The 17,768-nt window shown below is 39.1% G+C and overlaps 1 protein-coding gene across 6 annotated transcripts in view; it reads right to left on the reverse strand.

Moving 5' to 3' along the window:
- LOC103376879 (microtubule-associated protein 4) overlaps positions 1-17,768 on the reverse strand; it is a 56,588-nt gene that overhangs the window by 24,568 nt on the left and 14,252 nt on the right. For 5 of the 6 annotated variants that reach the window (XM_017031574.2, XM_008307419.3, XM_025054315.1 and 2 more), the window contains exons 2-6: positions 16,774-16,959; positions 15,532-15,588; positions 5,798-5,905; positions 4,763-4,834; positions 3,988-4,176 (exon numbers count right to left, since the gene is read on the reverse strand). In XM_017031574.2, coding sequence (XP_016887063.1) covers positions 3,988-4,176; positions 4,763-4,834; positions 5,798-5,905; positions 15,532-15,588; positions 16,774-16,957 — 610 coding nt within the window. In that variant the 5' untranslated portion in view covers positions 16,958-16,959. The remainder of the gene's footprint in view (positions 1-3,987; positions 4,177-4,762; positions 4,835-5,797; positions 5,906-15,531; positions 15,589-16,773; positions 16,960-17,768) is intronic. The other variant, XM_025054311.1, reaches the window with a different exon arrangement.

Raw genomic sequence — 17,768 nt, forward strand, 5'->3', positions numbered from 1 at the left:
GTGTCTTCTCCGGGTATGCCTTGCACAAAAGACCCCTGGAGCGCAGTGGTGTCGTAGGGTATGTTGCTGTCGACCACGTCACCAACTCCCTCATCAATCTCTGGAGAAAGAGGTGTGGAAAACGAGAGGGTGCTTTTGCCCAACATTGCGTTTTTGGTGTCCATCAGAGGATCAAATTCTTCCACAGCTGGAGGAGCCACGGGAGAGGAATCGATTGCAGTAACGTTAGCAGGGGAGGGCATAGTGAAGGGTGGTGCAGTGGCCTTCAGCTCGCTGTTCAGAACCAGCGGGCTAATGGAAGGGATTGTTGGGAAGAAGAGGTCTTCCGACAGAGGAGCAGGAACCAAACCCTCTTCTGGGAAGACCTCTTGTTTCCAAGTGTTGTGGCTGGAGTCCATTTCTGTGAATGAGGCCTCCACGTTAGCATGAGCCGAGCTTCCTAGTTCCTTAATCACCTCTTCTGTGATCTTGGAAGTTGTTGCAGACAAAGGAACGAATGGCTCTGCCATTACTGCCCACTCCTCCGGAAGCTTCTTCCGGCTTTTCCCCTTCTTCCCCCGGCCTCCACTTTTCCCCAACTGCTCCTCCCAGCCACCATCCCCTCTGTCTCGCCTTGGGCCGATCCTGTGGTAGAACTCTTCAGTTGGGGGTGAGTTTTCTCCCTGAGCTTGCATTTCAGGATGTTCATAAGGTCCCTCATCCTTCTGCCGCCTTTTCTTCTTCTTCTTCTGCTTCTTGTCTGAACCATCTCCATCTCTGTCATCACCACCCGCAAAGGCGGTGCTCTCCCTGCTTGGCCAACTGTCATGTCGGTCATCAGGGCTGGCTGCAAGATGGCCTGCGTGGCGACTGATCACGGTAGAGACACTGGGTGTGAAAGGAAGGTCTGTCTGTAGGCAGCCAGCCTGGTCGAGCCAGCAGTCACCTATGGCACCTTATTTTGGGTAAAGAGGGGGAAAGTTTAAAGTTGGAAAAACGTGTTGAAAGCTTCCCTTAACCTTCCTCTAAGAGACTGTAACTAAGAAACGTAGAGGGAAACATTTTTAGTACCAGCAACTTAAAACTGTGACAATGTTAGGAGTCATGAGAATTCAACACAGCTGTTTGGGTTGCTGACTCACTGCAGCCTTCGTCTGTACTTAAATAATAAAAGATTGTCATTGCTTGTCTGGTGCGCATGCAAAAAAGACATTTTGGCCCAGATATATGTATATATAAAAATAAATTACGGCAGACTACACAGACTGTAAGACCAAAACTGGAAAAGGAGGTCAGTTACACAAATCAAGTCACAAATGTGGGTATATATATATATGTATATATATATATATACTGTATATATATATATATATGTATATGTATATATATGTATATGTATATATCTGTATATGTATATGTATTTATATACATGTGTTTACATACATATATATATATGTATGTAAACACATGTATATAAATACATATACATATACACATATATACATATACATATATATACATATACATATACAGATATATACATATACATATATATATATGTATGTAAACACATGTATATAAATACATATACATATACAGATATATACATATACATATACACATATATACATATACATATACAGATATATACATATACATATATATATATGTATATGTATATATATGTATATGTATATATGTGTATATGTATATGTATTTATATACATGTGTTTACATACATATATATATATGTATATATATATATACATATATATATATATATATAAATATGGAGTGTCAATAGATCAATAGAAATATAGATGTTATTGAATTGTTGTTGAATGATTTCATAATTATTGACCAGTGTTGCTGCAACTATAAGCAACTGCAACTGCAAACATAGACCTGAAACTACAGACTCTTTGTGCTCTGTTTCCGAGCCAGGGTTGCTGTCGTGATAAATAATAAAACTGCTAGAACTCATGACTGTTTTCATGGAGCGTTTTGCTTTCTGCATGGTTACTGACGTAGATGGCTTTTTCAGTTGCTGCACTGTTGACTCATCTTGCGTTGCCTGAAAGTTCACTGTGTGCGTGCTTTCAGATTAGGAACTGAACACACAAATTAATACAATAAGTAAGGAAAGGAAAAAGCGCAGGTGGTGCCTTTAAAAGTTATTTTATAACCACTTACAAAGTTTGTGAATGAATCATGTTTATGTACTGCGCAGTGAGTCAAGCTGTGTAACGTAACGTGTCTCATTTCATCATTCTGACCAACGGCATTGAAAGAAGCGGACGTGTCTCTATATACAGATGACAGCTTTGTTTACATTCGCCGTTTGTACGCCATACATTGGATATTGCTTCATTCACTTTCTTTGGTTTGTGTCGTTTTTTGGAAACTTTTTGTCCTTATGTGCTCCCAGGCCCAGGTCAAACCTTTCTGATGTTTTTATGTCCTAGATTATGACGTTGTGTTAGCTGTGTTAGCGTAGTTGAGTGAGATTGGTGCTTATGTACAGTATGTGATTCCTGACTGCATTGTTAAGTATTCATATTTACCTTTAGCATCTATAGCATACGTGTCAAACTCAAGGCCCAGGGGCCAAATGCAGCCCGCCAAGCTGTGTTGTGTGGCCTGCAGGAGATTTAAAAAGCTAAAAAGTCCTAGTAAAGTAATTAAAAGTTGTTTTATTACAAAGCAATGAACAATATTTGTAGCTTGAAAAAATAATAATCTATCGTAGAAACATGTATTAGTCCGTTATGGAGTAGTTACATCTCTACCACCGGTCCCTAACCTTTTTTGTTCCAAGGACTGGTCAGCCAGTACCAACTGTTACTACGGACCGGTAGGACTCAATTCTGTGTGTAAATGACGTATTATTTTAAAATATTGCCAGATTATCTTTCTATCTATCTTTATATTAATAAAAACTACTGCGGACCGGTAACAAATGATTTATGGACTAGTACTAGTCAGACAGTTTAGGTATGGAGCACAATCTGCAAAGTCCAAAGTTTTTTCACAAATTCACCTCAGAGGCTCTGATTTGATTAGTTTCTAGTAGGTGATTAGTTTGCGTTCTTTTTTTTCTTTTTTTTTTGCTGTGACATTTGGCAAAAGACAGCAGGTTCTCTGTAATCATCACATGAAAAAAATACCATTGGAACCTTTGCCAAGGTGAAAATTAAAGTGTATTTTTAGGAATTACAAAGCAGGTCATTTTATCTTGGGTCAATGTGTACTTGCAAAGTGTTACACCTTGAATATTACTTTAGGAATTATTTTTATTTCTTAAGTAAAGCGAGATCTTTATTTTTCATTTGCTGTAAGGCAAAGAATCATGAGGGCGGGTCAGTTGTGACCACTGGCTACATTTTCAGCCAAGATTTTCAAGTGTCTTATAAGTGACATGAGCCACAGCATGTTCCAGATACGGCTTTACCCTCTCCGGGGTGAGACACGCACTGAGTTAGAGACAAACCCTGTGGGGGAGCTGGGAAGTCACTGCTTGGTGAAGGGCTGGTAAAGAAGGCTGCAAACACGCGCTAGCATGCAACATGATTATATAGCATATGACTTAAAGCCCGGCCCTGGTGGCACACGCTATATATGTCAGTGTCAGATGTGCATTGACCTTGAGATGGAAGCGAAATGACAGTAGAGCCAGTGTGTGTGCAGAGGAGAAGATGCAGTATAGGATTGCAACGGAAGACAGCTGACGTACACAGTAATCTGCAGCCCTCGGTGGAATGACTGAGGTAGTGCAGCAGCATCACAGTTCGTAATTGTAATTTTGTTGCAGCGCAGCGTTTGGTCAGACCATAATAAAAGACAAATAGTGAGAAAAAAAAACACCCAGGTATTAGCCTGGTATTAGTCTGATGGTCACTAACAGACATAGACCCCGGTTTCTGACCTGCTACATTTCTGAGGACAACAGAGGTGGAGAAGAACAGCTCCATTTTGAAAGGGATGCCTGTGAGTTAATCAGCGTCTCACCTTCCAGTAGATCTTCAGAGCTGCGAGGAACCTGCGGTTCAGGGAGCATTGGACTGTGATCTTTAGGAGCATCGAGGCCCAGCGTGGGTGTAGCATGCTGCGGCTCTGCTATGCTTGGAGGTCTCTCTGCCTGAAGAGGTGCAGCTCCTATCGCTACATTAGCCTCATTTCCAATGGGTTGAGAGAAACCTAAAAGGTAGACGTCCATATTTTATTACTGTTGTTATCATACTGATATTTTTGAGCTGTTTTTTTTATTTACCAAAAAACAATATGACAAAAAAAATTTGTAAAATCTTAACTAATTCTGCATTTAACCCCAATATTGATTTACTAATTACTCCAGTGTTTTTCAACCTTGGGGTTGGGACCCCATATGGGGTCACCTCAAATACTAATGGGGGCCTGAAATTTCTAGCAATTGAAAAAAATTATAAAATATTTTTCAAATGATTATTATTCTTTAAATTCTTAAAATTCTTTACCTAAAATTTAAATTATATTAAAAAAATTAAATTAAAAACACAAGCTTTAACAAATGTATTCTTTCACTTTTATGAATATACTTTAATATCATCATATCAGGTAGTAGTAGTAGAGCAGTACATATTTCCTGGGTTTATTTTAATTTAAATAAACTCTGAGTTAAGATGACACTGTCCAGTGTCATTGATTATAGATGTTAACCTGAAACTTATTTTTTCACATTTTATTGTAATGACGACTTTGATTTATTTGCACTGGGCAGCCACGAGGAAAAGTCGCCATGTCGTACCTGAAAAATCTCCCATCATGTCGGTATCCATCATTTCAAAGTCCAGAGGATTTAGGTCACCTGACATTGAGTCTGCCAGAGGGAACAGAAGCAGAAACAAAGACTGAATGAAAAACAAAAAAAATATGATGAAGGAAACCTGATCGTAACTATTTTTCAAAAAAATGAGAGAATATATTAAAAGCAGGTAAATTCAGCTTTTGGACAAGTAAAGACATCTCTCAAAAGAATCTCACTGGCAAGAAATTTAGAAAATGCATTGATCTGAAATTTATACATAGTATTTATTTAATATTATTATCATATATAGAACATTTATACATACATATACTCATATACACATATAAATAAACATATATAAACATATAAATATATATAAATATTTGTACTTATAGATGTATATAACATATATACATATATAATTATAAATATATATACTGTATAATTATATGGACATACATATATACACATATATTATCGGCCTGATATTAGCATAATTTTATCTGTAAGAATCGTTATCGTTTTTCCTCCGATAATGAAAAGCCAATAACGCATTGCCTGGCTTTCGTCAAATGATGTTTGCCCTAAAAATTGTTTTGGGGATATACCGCTGTATATGAAAGTGAAAGTCACTAGATGGCAGCATTGCAGCTCATTGAATCAATCGATTAATAATCAGGCGATTGTATGCATAATGTGGTTTGTACAGATGAATAAATAAATATTAACAGGCCTATATTGGTATTATTAAGTATTTGGATAATATCGGCATATCTGATATCGGCAAAAAGTTAATATCGGGCGTAACTACTTTTCACTGAAAATTTGCGTCTCATACACAGGCAATTACATATATATGTTATATATATTATATATGTAATAAATATATATATGGGAGATGAGAGATAAGGGGTTACATATATAACTACTTCTTTATATATGTCGGTATATATTTACGTATGTAAATATATATATGCAGGTCTGAGTCTTCGATTGCTCTTTAGAAGAAAAGATAATGGTTCTTGAACTTCATACCTGATAAGAAATCTGTGGCCAAGGCCTGCTTCTGGTCAAATGGACGCACCTCACCTTGAGGCTCCGCGTGTCCCACAGTTGTCTGTCCCCCCGAGGTCAACTTAAAACCTGCAACGACAGGATGGGTGATCCTTTAGAGATGAAGCCTCACGGTGCAGTTCAAAGTTAATGACATGCAGCGTGCTGAACACAAACACATCTTCACTCTGCTGACTATAGAAAAAAAACAAAAAAACAACTAAACACTTCTACAGTCAAATGTCCCCAAAGACGACATACTGTCTTGACCGTAAGACAAACACCTGCTCTCTTACCTGTTAAGTAACATCCAACCACCAGAAACCAAGGTCCCATACGGTGCCTAGGTCTGACTGTGTCTGCTACTGCCTCAGATGAGCGACTCACACAGAGAACCCCCCCCCCCCCCGCGACCCCCCTTCCAGTCACAGACACACAAATGCCACACAAAGACATACACCCACACACAAACACAAAAATGCATTCTCTGTTGTAGTGTCTGGGTTTACTTGTCACATCTCTCTCTCTCTCTGTCTGGTTCAAGTTCTAGCACCTGGCAGCTAATACCCCCCCCACCCCCACACTGTCTGCCTGTGAGCTCTTAAGAGTCACCTTTAAACCCATTTCCAGCTATAAACAGAACAGAACACAAAACTGGACCTGTGACTGACTTATATAACGTGTCCGGATAAGAGGCGGAATCAAATCAGGGAAGAAAAGAATGGATAAATGAAAGGAAATGAGGGGACAGATGAAGAAAAAAAAAAAAAGGGAGAAGAAGGAAGCACTTGCAGCACAGCCTCCCAGCAGCGTCCACAGTGTGACATTGAGGTGAACAGACAGACAGACAGAGGCAACGGGGGAGATTTGTGTGTAGTGTCTAGTGTGTCTCGGTGCCACAGAGAAAAATTTTTCAAAAGTAATTTTTTTTTTTTTTTTTTTAAATACAAAATTTCTCAGAGGATCATTTTCTGATTGGTTAAAGTCACAATTTAAGGAAATAAAAAATATAATGGTCACAGCAAGTTCAACCACAAACATTGTACATGTTCGCAGTCTAAGTTACTGAGGTATAAATATTACTGCTGGGAACGTTAGCGTTCCCTGCTGAGCTGTGTTGCTGTCCAAAGTGCTGAAATCAACCGCTGGGACTTCTGGGAAATCTGTTGTCAATATGAAAAAAAAAGTCTCAATTATAATATAAATTATCTTTAACGGCACTGCACGCCCGCAGAGACGACAACAAATTCCATTTGAAAATGTTCTTTTGTCTGTCATTCGCAATGCCATGAACCTGAAATATCTGATCTCTTTAAGTGCGAACCCTTTTTTTCTTTTTTTTTTTTACCAAATTACACAAAAGCGTCTGCTGAAGTTGCTGCTGGGAGGTCGCTAACCTCGGGACGAGGACAAAAAGTGCAAGACAGACCGGAGCAACACTGGTCCGGACAGATGAACCGAACATCTTCGAGGCATTTGAGGACACAGACACGTACACACACACGCCGTTAATGGACTAATGTGGTCAAACGAATGCTCATGCATCCACAACTGGGACAAAGATGAGTGCGTACTCACGCCAACACAGTCGCTGCACACGTTCATGCTGAATGAAAGTATGACATATTCGCATAGGACACAAGACGACCAAACATTCATGCGGTTTATTCAGCCTCAAAAATAAAGGGGATATATCTACACACCAAGGCAAACACAGACACAGAAATCCTACTCTATAAAGGGGATGTATCTACACACAAACACACACCAAGGCATGCAAACACAGACACAGAAATCCTACTCTAATTTGCAAACATCATGGTCCATGAAGCCTTCTGTTGAACTTCATCTCACCGCTACCTTGAACCCATCTGTCACTCAGATAGCGCACCTAACCTTCATACAGTGCCACCGTTTCATCATTGCATCTGTAGTACGTTTCTTGGGCATTATTTCAAACTAGTTGCTATTTAGTTCATTGTCAAAACTAAGTACAGTAGTCCCTCGCTATTTCGCCGTTCATCTTTCGCGGATTCATGACTTCGCGTGTTTTTGAAACTGTATATATATATATAATATGCAAGAGATGTCACAGGAATGGGATGACGAACTGGTTCGATCGGTACAGTTTTGCAAAAAAACCGCCGCCGCGGAGCCTGCCTACAAGCTACTCTTCGACTGGAAAAAGAAGCAGCGGAAGCAACTGCCGATCACAATGTTTCTGCAGCTTCGCAAAAAAGAGCCGGTTCCTGCTACTACTATGGATACACCTTCGGAAAACCGTGGAAGAGGTGCTCCAAGAAATGCCACCACCCTCTGAAGAGACGTTAAATTAGTCATCGGTAAAAGTCATCATCACCTTCCTCGTCATCATTTTACTGCGCATAAATATGGTGTCACTACTTTACGGAAATTCAGTTCTCGCGACAGGCCTTGGAACCTATCTACCGTGATAAACGAGGGACCACTGTATCTACATTTTCTATTTAAAGAAAGGCTTCATTCGTGAGAAATGGATTGATAGAAACATTTAAACAGGTCATCTTTTACTGCTTGACTGGTTTAATGTCATGATAACAAATTGCTGAGTGTTGCTGAGTGCAGTCACAGGTCTCACGATGACACTAAAGCAGTTTGACAATAATGTGCCTTGGCACGCTTTCAAGTGGCAAGGTGGAGTGGACTGTGCAGCGAAGTTGACCACTTGCCCTTGTCGTGCACGTCTGTGTCCATAAATATCTAAAAACCCTTCGGACTTTCAATTTAGGGTTTATTCATATCCACGTTCGATTGTAAGGTTAACGGCCCGGGCTTCAACGATGGTCGATAATATCGGCCGACCGAAATTATCGGCCCGATATTAGCATAATTATGTCATATCCGAAAAAAATTGCTATCAGTTTTTCCTCCGATAATGAAAACTCGCCTGGGTTTTGCCTTATAAGGTCCTAAGACGTTTACCTCAGTTTTGGGGGCAAACTGTATATATCAGAATTGGTTGATATCGGAATCGGAAATATAGTGTTTGAACAATATCCGCACATCGGACATTGGTTAAAAAGTTATTATCCGACATCCCTACTAACGACCGTTTTCATCTTAGCGTCACTAGACACAGATTATATAAGTGAGCCAAACAGCAGAGCTAAGTCTAGCGCACACCAACAGGATTTGCACAGTCAGAATCCTTTACATCAACAGAAGAACACATGCACTTCGGGAAGAGGAGGGAGGAGAGTCACTGGCTGCCGACTTTAAAGGCACCGTCTCCCTCAGACAGAAAGGGATCAGGTTTCCTTCCTGCGCAGGGATTAAACCCGCATCGTGAATTTTTTTAAAGGAGATTTTCTCAGTACTTCTGACACATCACATCTTCCACTAAAGGCCAACAGCTAAAGTTTAGCCTTCAACACAGGAAGGGGGGGAATCCTCTGTAGAATGTAGGATGAGTCGAGCTGCTGCAGCATACCGTCTAATATTCTCAGCCGTACGGCCGTAATTCAGCAAACAAATTCTTTAATTTCCGCAGCATAATTATATTACTGCTACTGTTTTTTTTTGCAAATCATTGTTTGATTTGTATGTATTATCTATATTTCTTATCTATCTGTTGAAAAGCATTGTCGTCGTATCTTGTCTGCTGTGTATGTGTGGGGATTGAGGCTAAGGATTAAGTAAGGAATACATGGGGTCCTGGATTTACGTCAGAAAGTTGTTGCTACGGTGTGCACTCGGAAGCCGCGTGTATAGCTTGTGACAACGTAATTGTCATCCTCACTCGCCAGTTCCCACTAGCTCTACATATACATACACATATTTTTCACTCTGCTTGGGGAGCATTGCGTGGGGACGAAGCCATCTTTAGCGTACCTCAGCGGTAACTGGTGGCTAGTGGGCTAGAACCTGCAACCTTCGCGGCACAAGTCTACTTCGTTAACCTTTAGGCTACCACTCGGTATCTGTGAATGACTGTGCATCAAGCATCACGGTGGACTAAGGGAATCAGATTGTAGTGTATTTTAAGGAACTCAAGCGGAAAACTCGTTGAAAAAAGCTCAAAAAAGTTTATGAAAATAACAGATATCACTAAGTATTTTTCATATAAGTCCAAACGAGTTCCACGAGTAAATTCCTTTTTCGTTGAATCCTTGGGGACGTCTTCTGAACCAGGTCACAACTTGCGTCGTTACCCCGTCTCAGGACTAAAAATTCTGTTCTTTCAAATTTTAGGACGGAGCTTACTAAAACAAGTTGTAAGATTGTTTTATCTGAAATAGTAGCACTGTTGTGTCTTTAAACATTTTCAGTCCTCTTTGTAGCTTCAAAAGACAAACAGAGACAAGGGAAAAGCCAAGTGAAGAAAGATGACACAGTACAGAAGGTGGTTTAGTTCAGGTTGATTTGACGAATAAAGGCAAACCCACAGCCACATGAGTGTGTGTTAGATATCGCTTTATTAGCATGAAGTACAGGTAGACAGGCAAAGAGAGATGCAGAGCCACAGTATAAAAGGGTTACTGTGAATAATATTAGAAAGCATTAATAGAAGAGATACACTATTTGAAGGTATCGTGGATTAGAAAAAAAAAGAAATAAAGCATTCACAGTTATCGAACAGGGTAGAAATCTAGATTAGGGATGGCTTGATCCAATATTCAGGATCAGTATCTGCGCGATTTTGGTCAAAATTACAGGATAGAACATATCCAAAAATAGAACTGAAGAAGCCTCTTGGATGAGAGGTGAAATGTCTTCAAGAAACCTACTCTGTCCAGTTCCCCTCGATGTAACTATTTTTTGGATAAGATGACCTGGATGAACGAGAACCTACACAGACAGGATAGAACAACTGTAGCCTGTCTGATCCGATACCTTAGCGCGAATGGTAAACTGTTTTGAAAGGACACTATCGCCTCAGCAACGGCAACTCGTAGGAGGAGAAAAGGATGTATCGGATTGATATGAGTATCGGAAGATACTCCAAGTTGCAGTATCGGTATCAGATGTGAAAAAGTTGTATCGAGCCGTCCCTACTCTAGACGATAAATGTGTTTTACTATGTTAGCTAGCATTGGCTCTTTGACCTATTACTGTCTTTGGTACCTTAAAATTACTTTGTCTCATAGATTGTAAGTTAAACTCAAGGTCAATTTACTGCCACTGTATGTCAACCTGAGGGCTAGCACTCTACTAGACCTTATCCATAAGTCAATCTTTACGTAGTGACCAGTGAAAACAAGATACGTTTACTTTGTATATAACTCTAAGATCAAAGCCATCACTACTTTTGGTTCAGGGGGAAAATAAAACAAGCAAAAAAAAAAAAAAAGATCATCCACAAAAATAAATCTTAATGACCCCAACAAATTACAAAATGATGAATTACACAAACAATGTTTAGGCAAGAATGTTAAGTCCATACAAAGGTTTGTAGTACAACTACAAAAGACAGCAACAGAGATTCTACTGTGGAACTGTAGTTTCGTAGCGTCATGACTTTTTTTTTTATGAGGGGAATTAAAGTGCTGGAAAAATTGACTAAAACTATTCCATATATATATTGATATAGTCTTTACACAAAAAACAATATATTTACTGACACACTAAGAGTAGAGTGCAAGATACTTTACAGGGACATATATAGTTATATAGTGAGGACACCCTATGCCACCTGACATTTTTGGGTATATGGATATTTAATGTCAATTTTGACAATAACGGAAGATTAAAGTAAACTTAGTAGTAAAAAGTGAGAAAAAAAAGACCTTTTTAATTTTTCAGAATTTTCGCCTAAAATTGGTGACACTGTTCTTTGCAAAATTAGCTGCTTATAATTTTAATTACTAATTAATATTAATCAGCATACTGGAGGAGGTGTGCGATATTTAAACGTACAGTCTCCTAATGTTTCCTGCCTGAGTATCATGGTGAGGCCACTAACGCTGCACTTCATTGGTCGGCCGTCGGTGGAAATTATGGTGTAGAAAAAGACGTAGAAGTGTGTTCATGGGTATTTCTAAAATTTTAAAATGATTTTGATGTGATGGTGATGATGTGATGTATTGACAATGTTCAAAATAAAACTTTTTTTTTTTTTAAATATCCTCCAGAGCAAAATTAAATCATTATTGATGTCTCGTTGCAGGCTGCATTTAAAGGTCTTGTGGGCCAGACGTGGCCCACGGGCCGGGAGTTTGACACCCCAGGTTTAAGTTTTTATCAATTTGAAATTATGAGGTTCTGACATGTTCACTGGTGACTGTGATGAGCTCCATAAAATGGAAACATGTCTGAGAGAAGGAAATTAGATTTGAGCCTCTGAAACCAAAATGGTTAAAAACAAAAGGAACTAACTGTAGTAGTTGCGTAGTTTTGAGTTAAAAATCATATCTACCATTAGATCAGGCTTATGTTATTTACCAAAGTTACCAAAAGAATACTGGTAAATGGTCCAAATGCATAACTGGTCATTTTTACTCCCTGGAAAAAATTCAATTTCGATTTTGTTGGTACTTTGGTAGTCAGCAAATCGAGGTAAGACCACAGTTAAAAAACTGAAACTATTATGAAAATCAAAACTTAATGACATGGAAATATAATTTCAGTGGAACTAATGGCGTACTTGGGCAAGAAAACTCGCTCAATAACTCCATAAATTGAATTTAAAATGTGATGATGTGTCTTTCAAAAGGCAATATAAGGTGAACAAAATCACAGTGTGCCAAAAATCCGACTTGGCGTGGGGGGCGGGGGGTATTGTGATTACTATTATTAAACCTATATTAGGCATACAAGACTTGGTTTTAGAATTTGAAGTTTGGTGGATCTAGATTTGTGCAGCTCGCACAGGGTACAGGGAGAGGTGCAGTGACTCGGAAGCACAGCTGATTGACAGTCGGCAGGGTGGTGGAAGGCGGAATCTAGTCCTCTGAAGCATGGGATTGAGAAAGGAGAGGAGAAGAAAAAGACAAAGGAAACAAGGGGGGAGGTGTGGGTATGGAGGTGAGGGGGGGTCAAAGGAGTAGTGCCCGAAAATAAACCAAAGGTGAACAAAAAAAAAATCGAAGAAAAACAAACAAAGTATGTACGGAATGTAAAATAAACAACCGAAACCCCAAAAAGTAAATCAAATAAATAAATAAAGAGGATTTTAATGGGAGAAAAAATTGGGATCACAAATGGGGATAAAAGGGGGGGAAAGGAAGAAAGCAGGTTAGTAAAGCTGTCAACAAACCAACCGATAACTGTCTCAAGGCTCTAAAATACTGGTCTTTATCATGCAATAGAGTCATGCAGTGAAGGTCACATGCATCATGTACACACACTCACACACACACACACACAGCATGTAAACACAAGTACATACGTCCACTAGTATTTGTTCTGGTTGACCAGTGGTATGTTTTTCCTATTGAGGTTCAGTGTTTGGGCGTATATTCTTCACTGACCACGAGGGGTGCTATTACTACCAGCAACTTCAAGCCACTTCAGTTAGCTGTTAGCAAAGACGAACAAATGCAATTTTTAGATTTTAAGGTCTGCTGCTTTGGGGACACTACAGTTAGCAGTGGAAAAAGCAAATTCCAAAAGGGTGGAAAAAACGTCCCATATTTACATTACATAAAAAAACAAAAAACCAAAAAAAAAAAAACCAATCAGCTGTCCTTATGGTAACACATCAGACTTGCTAACCCACTTGAAACAGCGTGCAAGAGCACCGAAAAACTATACCTGACTATACCTTTCTTCGGTATGCTCAAGATCCTCGTTACGCGGCATTTTGTTATTTGTAAATAAACATTCACGTCGAGGATTTTGCATATTGTTAAACACCTAGTAAATATAAATATATATATATATATATATATATATATATATATGTATGTCTATGTATATATATATATACAGGTGCTATCAGGATTTAGCTCATACTCTCATTTCTCTGACCCAGTTACTTCTTATAAACCACCTGCGTGCCGGTTCTGCTCCCCAGAGTCGGCGGAATAACAGTGATGAATGGATATAACGCACCTTCATACAGTCATATATTTAGTCAGAAAAAAAAAACAAACACGAACTATGGTATGACTGCTATATATATATATTGATATATTTGACAGCAAAAAGAGAGTAATAGAGAGATATATATAGTCTAAACCAAACACACACACACACATGCACACAAAGGCACTGTTTGTTATGTAAACAGCCACGTACAGTAGCTCAGGGTTGAACATGCCAACAGTTATGCGATACGACATGTAGGTCACTGCTCCCTCTGCCACCACAACAGACCTTTGAGTCACCGGACTCCCCAATACAAAGACAATTAACATGACAATGTACAGTACTAATATGACCGTTATATAACCTTACACTAACACCCCCGCAAATTAGAAAATACTATTCAGAACCTGAGAACATGTATATTTTTATCTGTACAAACCACTGTATGAGTTGCTGCCACCTAGTGACCGGGAGGCTTATTATCCTTCAAGCATTACAGCGGTGGTACACTTATGTCCAGAGTGCTATATTCCATTGGAAGCCCTTCACGCCCCCCCCCCCCCGCCACCCGGCCCCCGACACACTGCCCCTAACCTTAACCCCGCCCCACTATTTGAGAAGTACTGCACTAATAGGTGGAATCTTATCTATATAATATTTATGTGAGTATAAGTCAGTACAAGGTTGCACTCTGACAGTATCAACATAATTTCAAATGACTAATAGCAAAAGGATCTGTATTGAGGTTATGGCGACCTCTACTGTACAGTCTGATATTGTCTTGTTATTGTTGTTGTTTTTTTTCCTGCTTGCATTACTTTACCTACAAAATGTATTGTTTTTTGTTTGTTGTTATTGGGTTTTTTTGCATGGTCATTTTTTGAAATTAACATAACCTATAAATGTATTTTATTTTCTGGTCACACTTTCTGAGTTGCACGAAAGCCAATCTACTTTTTTTACTGAGGAGCAGTGAATCTGTCGCAACCAAAACAACCGTCTGACGAAAACCGCTGAATTTTCAGCAGCACTCGGAAAAAATATGCAGCTCTATTTTTATACCATGTGTGACTCGGCACTAACTCCCCCTCTCCCTTCACGAAAAGAATTTGTTCCAGGATTAATGAGTGACACATGGGTAGACGAACAATGTCACAAATTCTAGGTTTTCGTTTTGACACGTTACGGTAATATCAGGCTCTCCGGGATTAAAGGGGCTCAGCATATGTGATTATTACGTGTCAAAAAGAGATCAGTGCAAGTCTTGATCATAACAACCGAAAGAAATATCGTCTATGCATTCAGGTATTTTAAGATTCTAAGGTGAGGTTAAAGGCTTAAGGCTAAAGCAAAACATAGACTACATTATAAAAGTAAAATATAAGCTGTGGCTTTAACCAGACATGGTGACTTACTTTTTTTTTTTTTTTTTTGCATCATATTCAATTTGCCATTGATTAAACAGCATTAGGAAATTGATCAAGCCTGAATGTTCTTGGTCTCAGTAGGCCGTCTAATGGATGGTTTGAAAGCAATAAGAGCAGCCAGGCTAAAGGCCAAGAGCTGTGGGCACAAACGCACAAACACACACAGATGGAGGTGATGAAGAAATGAGCAAAGGCCGTGAGCGAAGGTTGACCAAGACGAAAAGGCCGTTGCAGACTAACTGGCGGCAGAGGTGAAGGGATTAGGTGTTAGGTGGGTCTTACCAGGCTTTTGTGCGCCATGCGCCTTCTGCTCTCCATTCTCCAGCACAGTACCTGTGTCTGCATGCACGCATGCACAAAAATAAACATACAAAAGCGAACACATCACTATCAACGTATCACTGCAAATGTCTTCGTCAAGCACGTTTTTGCCGTGATTTGGGTGACTTCAACTGCTAGCAAATTTAGTTGAGTGTTTTTCATCACAAACTTTTATTTTGAAACATTTTCCAACAACTGCATTCATGTCATACAGTAGCATACCTCAAAGATTTAAAACTTGCCATAAAAAATGCCCATAAACTTTTGTTTTATCCAAAGATTTAAAACTTGCCATAAAAAAAAATGCCCATAAACTTTTGTTTTATTATTGCTTCTACCAAGGAGAGGTGGCTAGCTTGTTGTTGACTCTGAACTAAGGCTAGGGTTAGCATTGGCTCCTTTCCATTTGTTAGCCCCTCAGGTAGCTTCCTTTTCTTGTTCTTTCAAACAGAACACTGACTGAGGACAAAACTTCGCAGACTGTCTAGTCATGCAGTTTGCCAGCATGTCAGTGTTTGTCCAAATCCAGTAACAACACCCACGGCAGCCGGCTGCGACTGACGAGTGCACATACTGAGTCTGAATGTCCCTAGACAGGCCCTAGAGCTGAGTCATTCCCAGGTCACTGTCATTTTGTTTAATCTGGTTTATATGAGGTCAGTGGTTTGTTTGAGTCGTCTCCGGTTTTGTTTTTATCCTCCCTTTATTTTTCTTTTCAAACATATATAAATAAATATACTGTATATTTACATATATACACATATTTATATAAAGTATATATATATATAATAAAATCTAAGTATATAGCTATACATTCTGTTTCAACAACATGTAGATAAAAAAGTCTTATTTATGTCATATTTAGGAATGATGACTTTATTACCATTATAAATTTGATTCATCATGATAAATTCACATCTGATTAACATTTGATTAACAAGCGTAGTTACAATGTTTTGTTTTTGAAAAAAAAAAATTTATTCTGACAATATTTTATAATTGTGTGCAATATAATAATGATTTTATTCAAGGGTAAAAAAATATTAAAATATATTTGAATAAAAATCTTTGGCCCTTTTGTTTCATATAGCCCCCAATCAGCTAAAGCTATTTTATTTTTAAAAATTTTGTTGTTGTAATTTTATGTTGCTAGGTTAGCTGATGTTATTGTCATGCCGTACAACAACGCCATATAGGTCTCACCAGTCTTGGTATCATCATTGTCCAGTAGAGGGATGTAGTCCGTCTTCCCCACCGTCTCCCCTATCTGATCATCAAAGGCCTCCGCCTCCAGTTGAGCCACAAAGTCCCGCTGCACTAGGCTCTCCGGTCCTGTCTGGGGAGCGTCGGTGAGTGCATCACTTAGACTCAGGTCCAACTCTGCCATGGCTGCACACAGGAACAAAGACACAGGAATGAGAAGGAAATAAATTATTTGATCAACCCTAACCATATTAGATGCCGCAAATACACAAGAAACAGATAATTACATTATTGACTGAGGTTGTTTAACTGTTGCTGTAAGAGGTCGATAAAATGTTCCCTAAATCCCGCCTTATGCCACGGGGAGGCACTGTTTCACCTGGAATAATGCTGCAGGAAGCCGTACAATTTGTACCTAAACATGAACCCAGACACAAACAGAGACAAACTAAGTCGTCATGAGCTCATCTGGGAGTCCAGCTGACCAATGGCTATCAGGGGGAATTTGCAGAGTCATGTTGTGTCATATTCCAACTATAATGCCAGATTATCTGCAGGCCAGCAGCAGCAGCGGTACCAGCTAACAGCCTTCCTGTTCTGCTCAGACACACTTGTTTATCTGCCTCTAATTTTACTTCAATTTCACTTCCTTTTCCACATCATCATAAAGGCACGTGAGGCGAGCGGCTCGAGATAATGTCTGCCTTTGGTCGGCCTGTCCATGAGACATACAAATGCAGACTGCCAAGTTGCAACATCCTGATAAAAGTCATAAAACAACAAGATTTTATAACTGAATTTTCAAATGAAAAACCGTTGACAACAACAGCCCCATCTGCTGGATGATCCACTTATTTTAGAAAAAAAAAAAGCTGCCTAAAGTTATCCAGCAACTCTGATACAGATATTGAAACAATTGCGCAACAAATCCATTTATAAGTGATTACTATACAAATACCCATAAATCACAGCCAGAGGGATTTCGCAGCTTCGCA

The sequence above is a fragment of the Cynoglossus semilaevis genome, chromosome 3, assembly GCF_000523025.1.
Source record: "Cynoglossus semilaevis isolate Cse_v1.0 chromosome 3, Cse_v1.0, whole genome shotgun sequence".
In the NCBI taxonomy this organism is placed as follows: Eukaryota; Metazoa; Chordata; class Actinopteri; order Pleuronectiformes; family Cynoglossidae; genus Cynoglossus; species Cynoglossus semilaevis.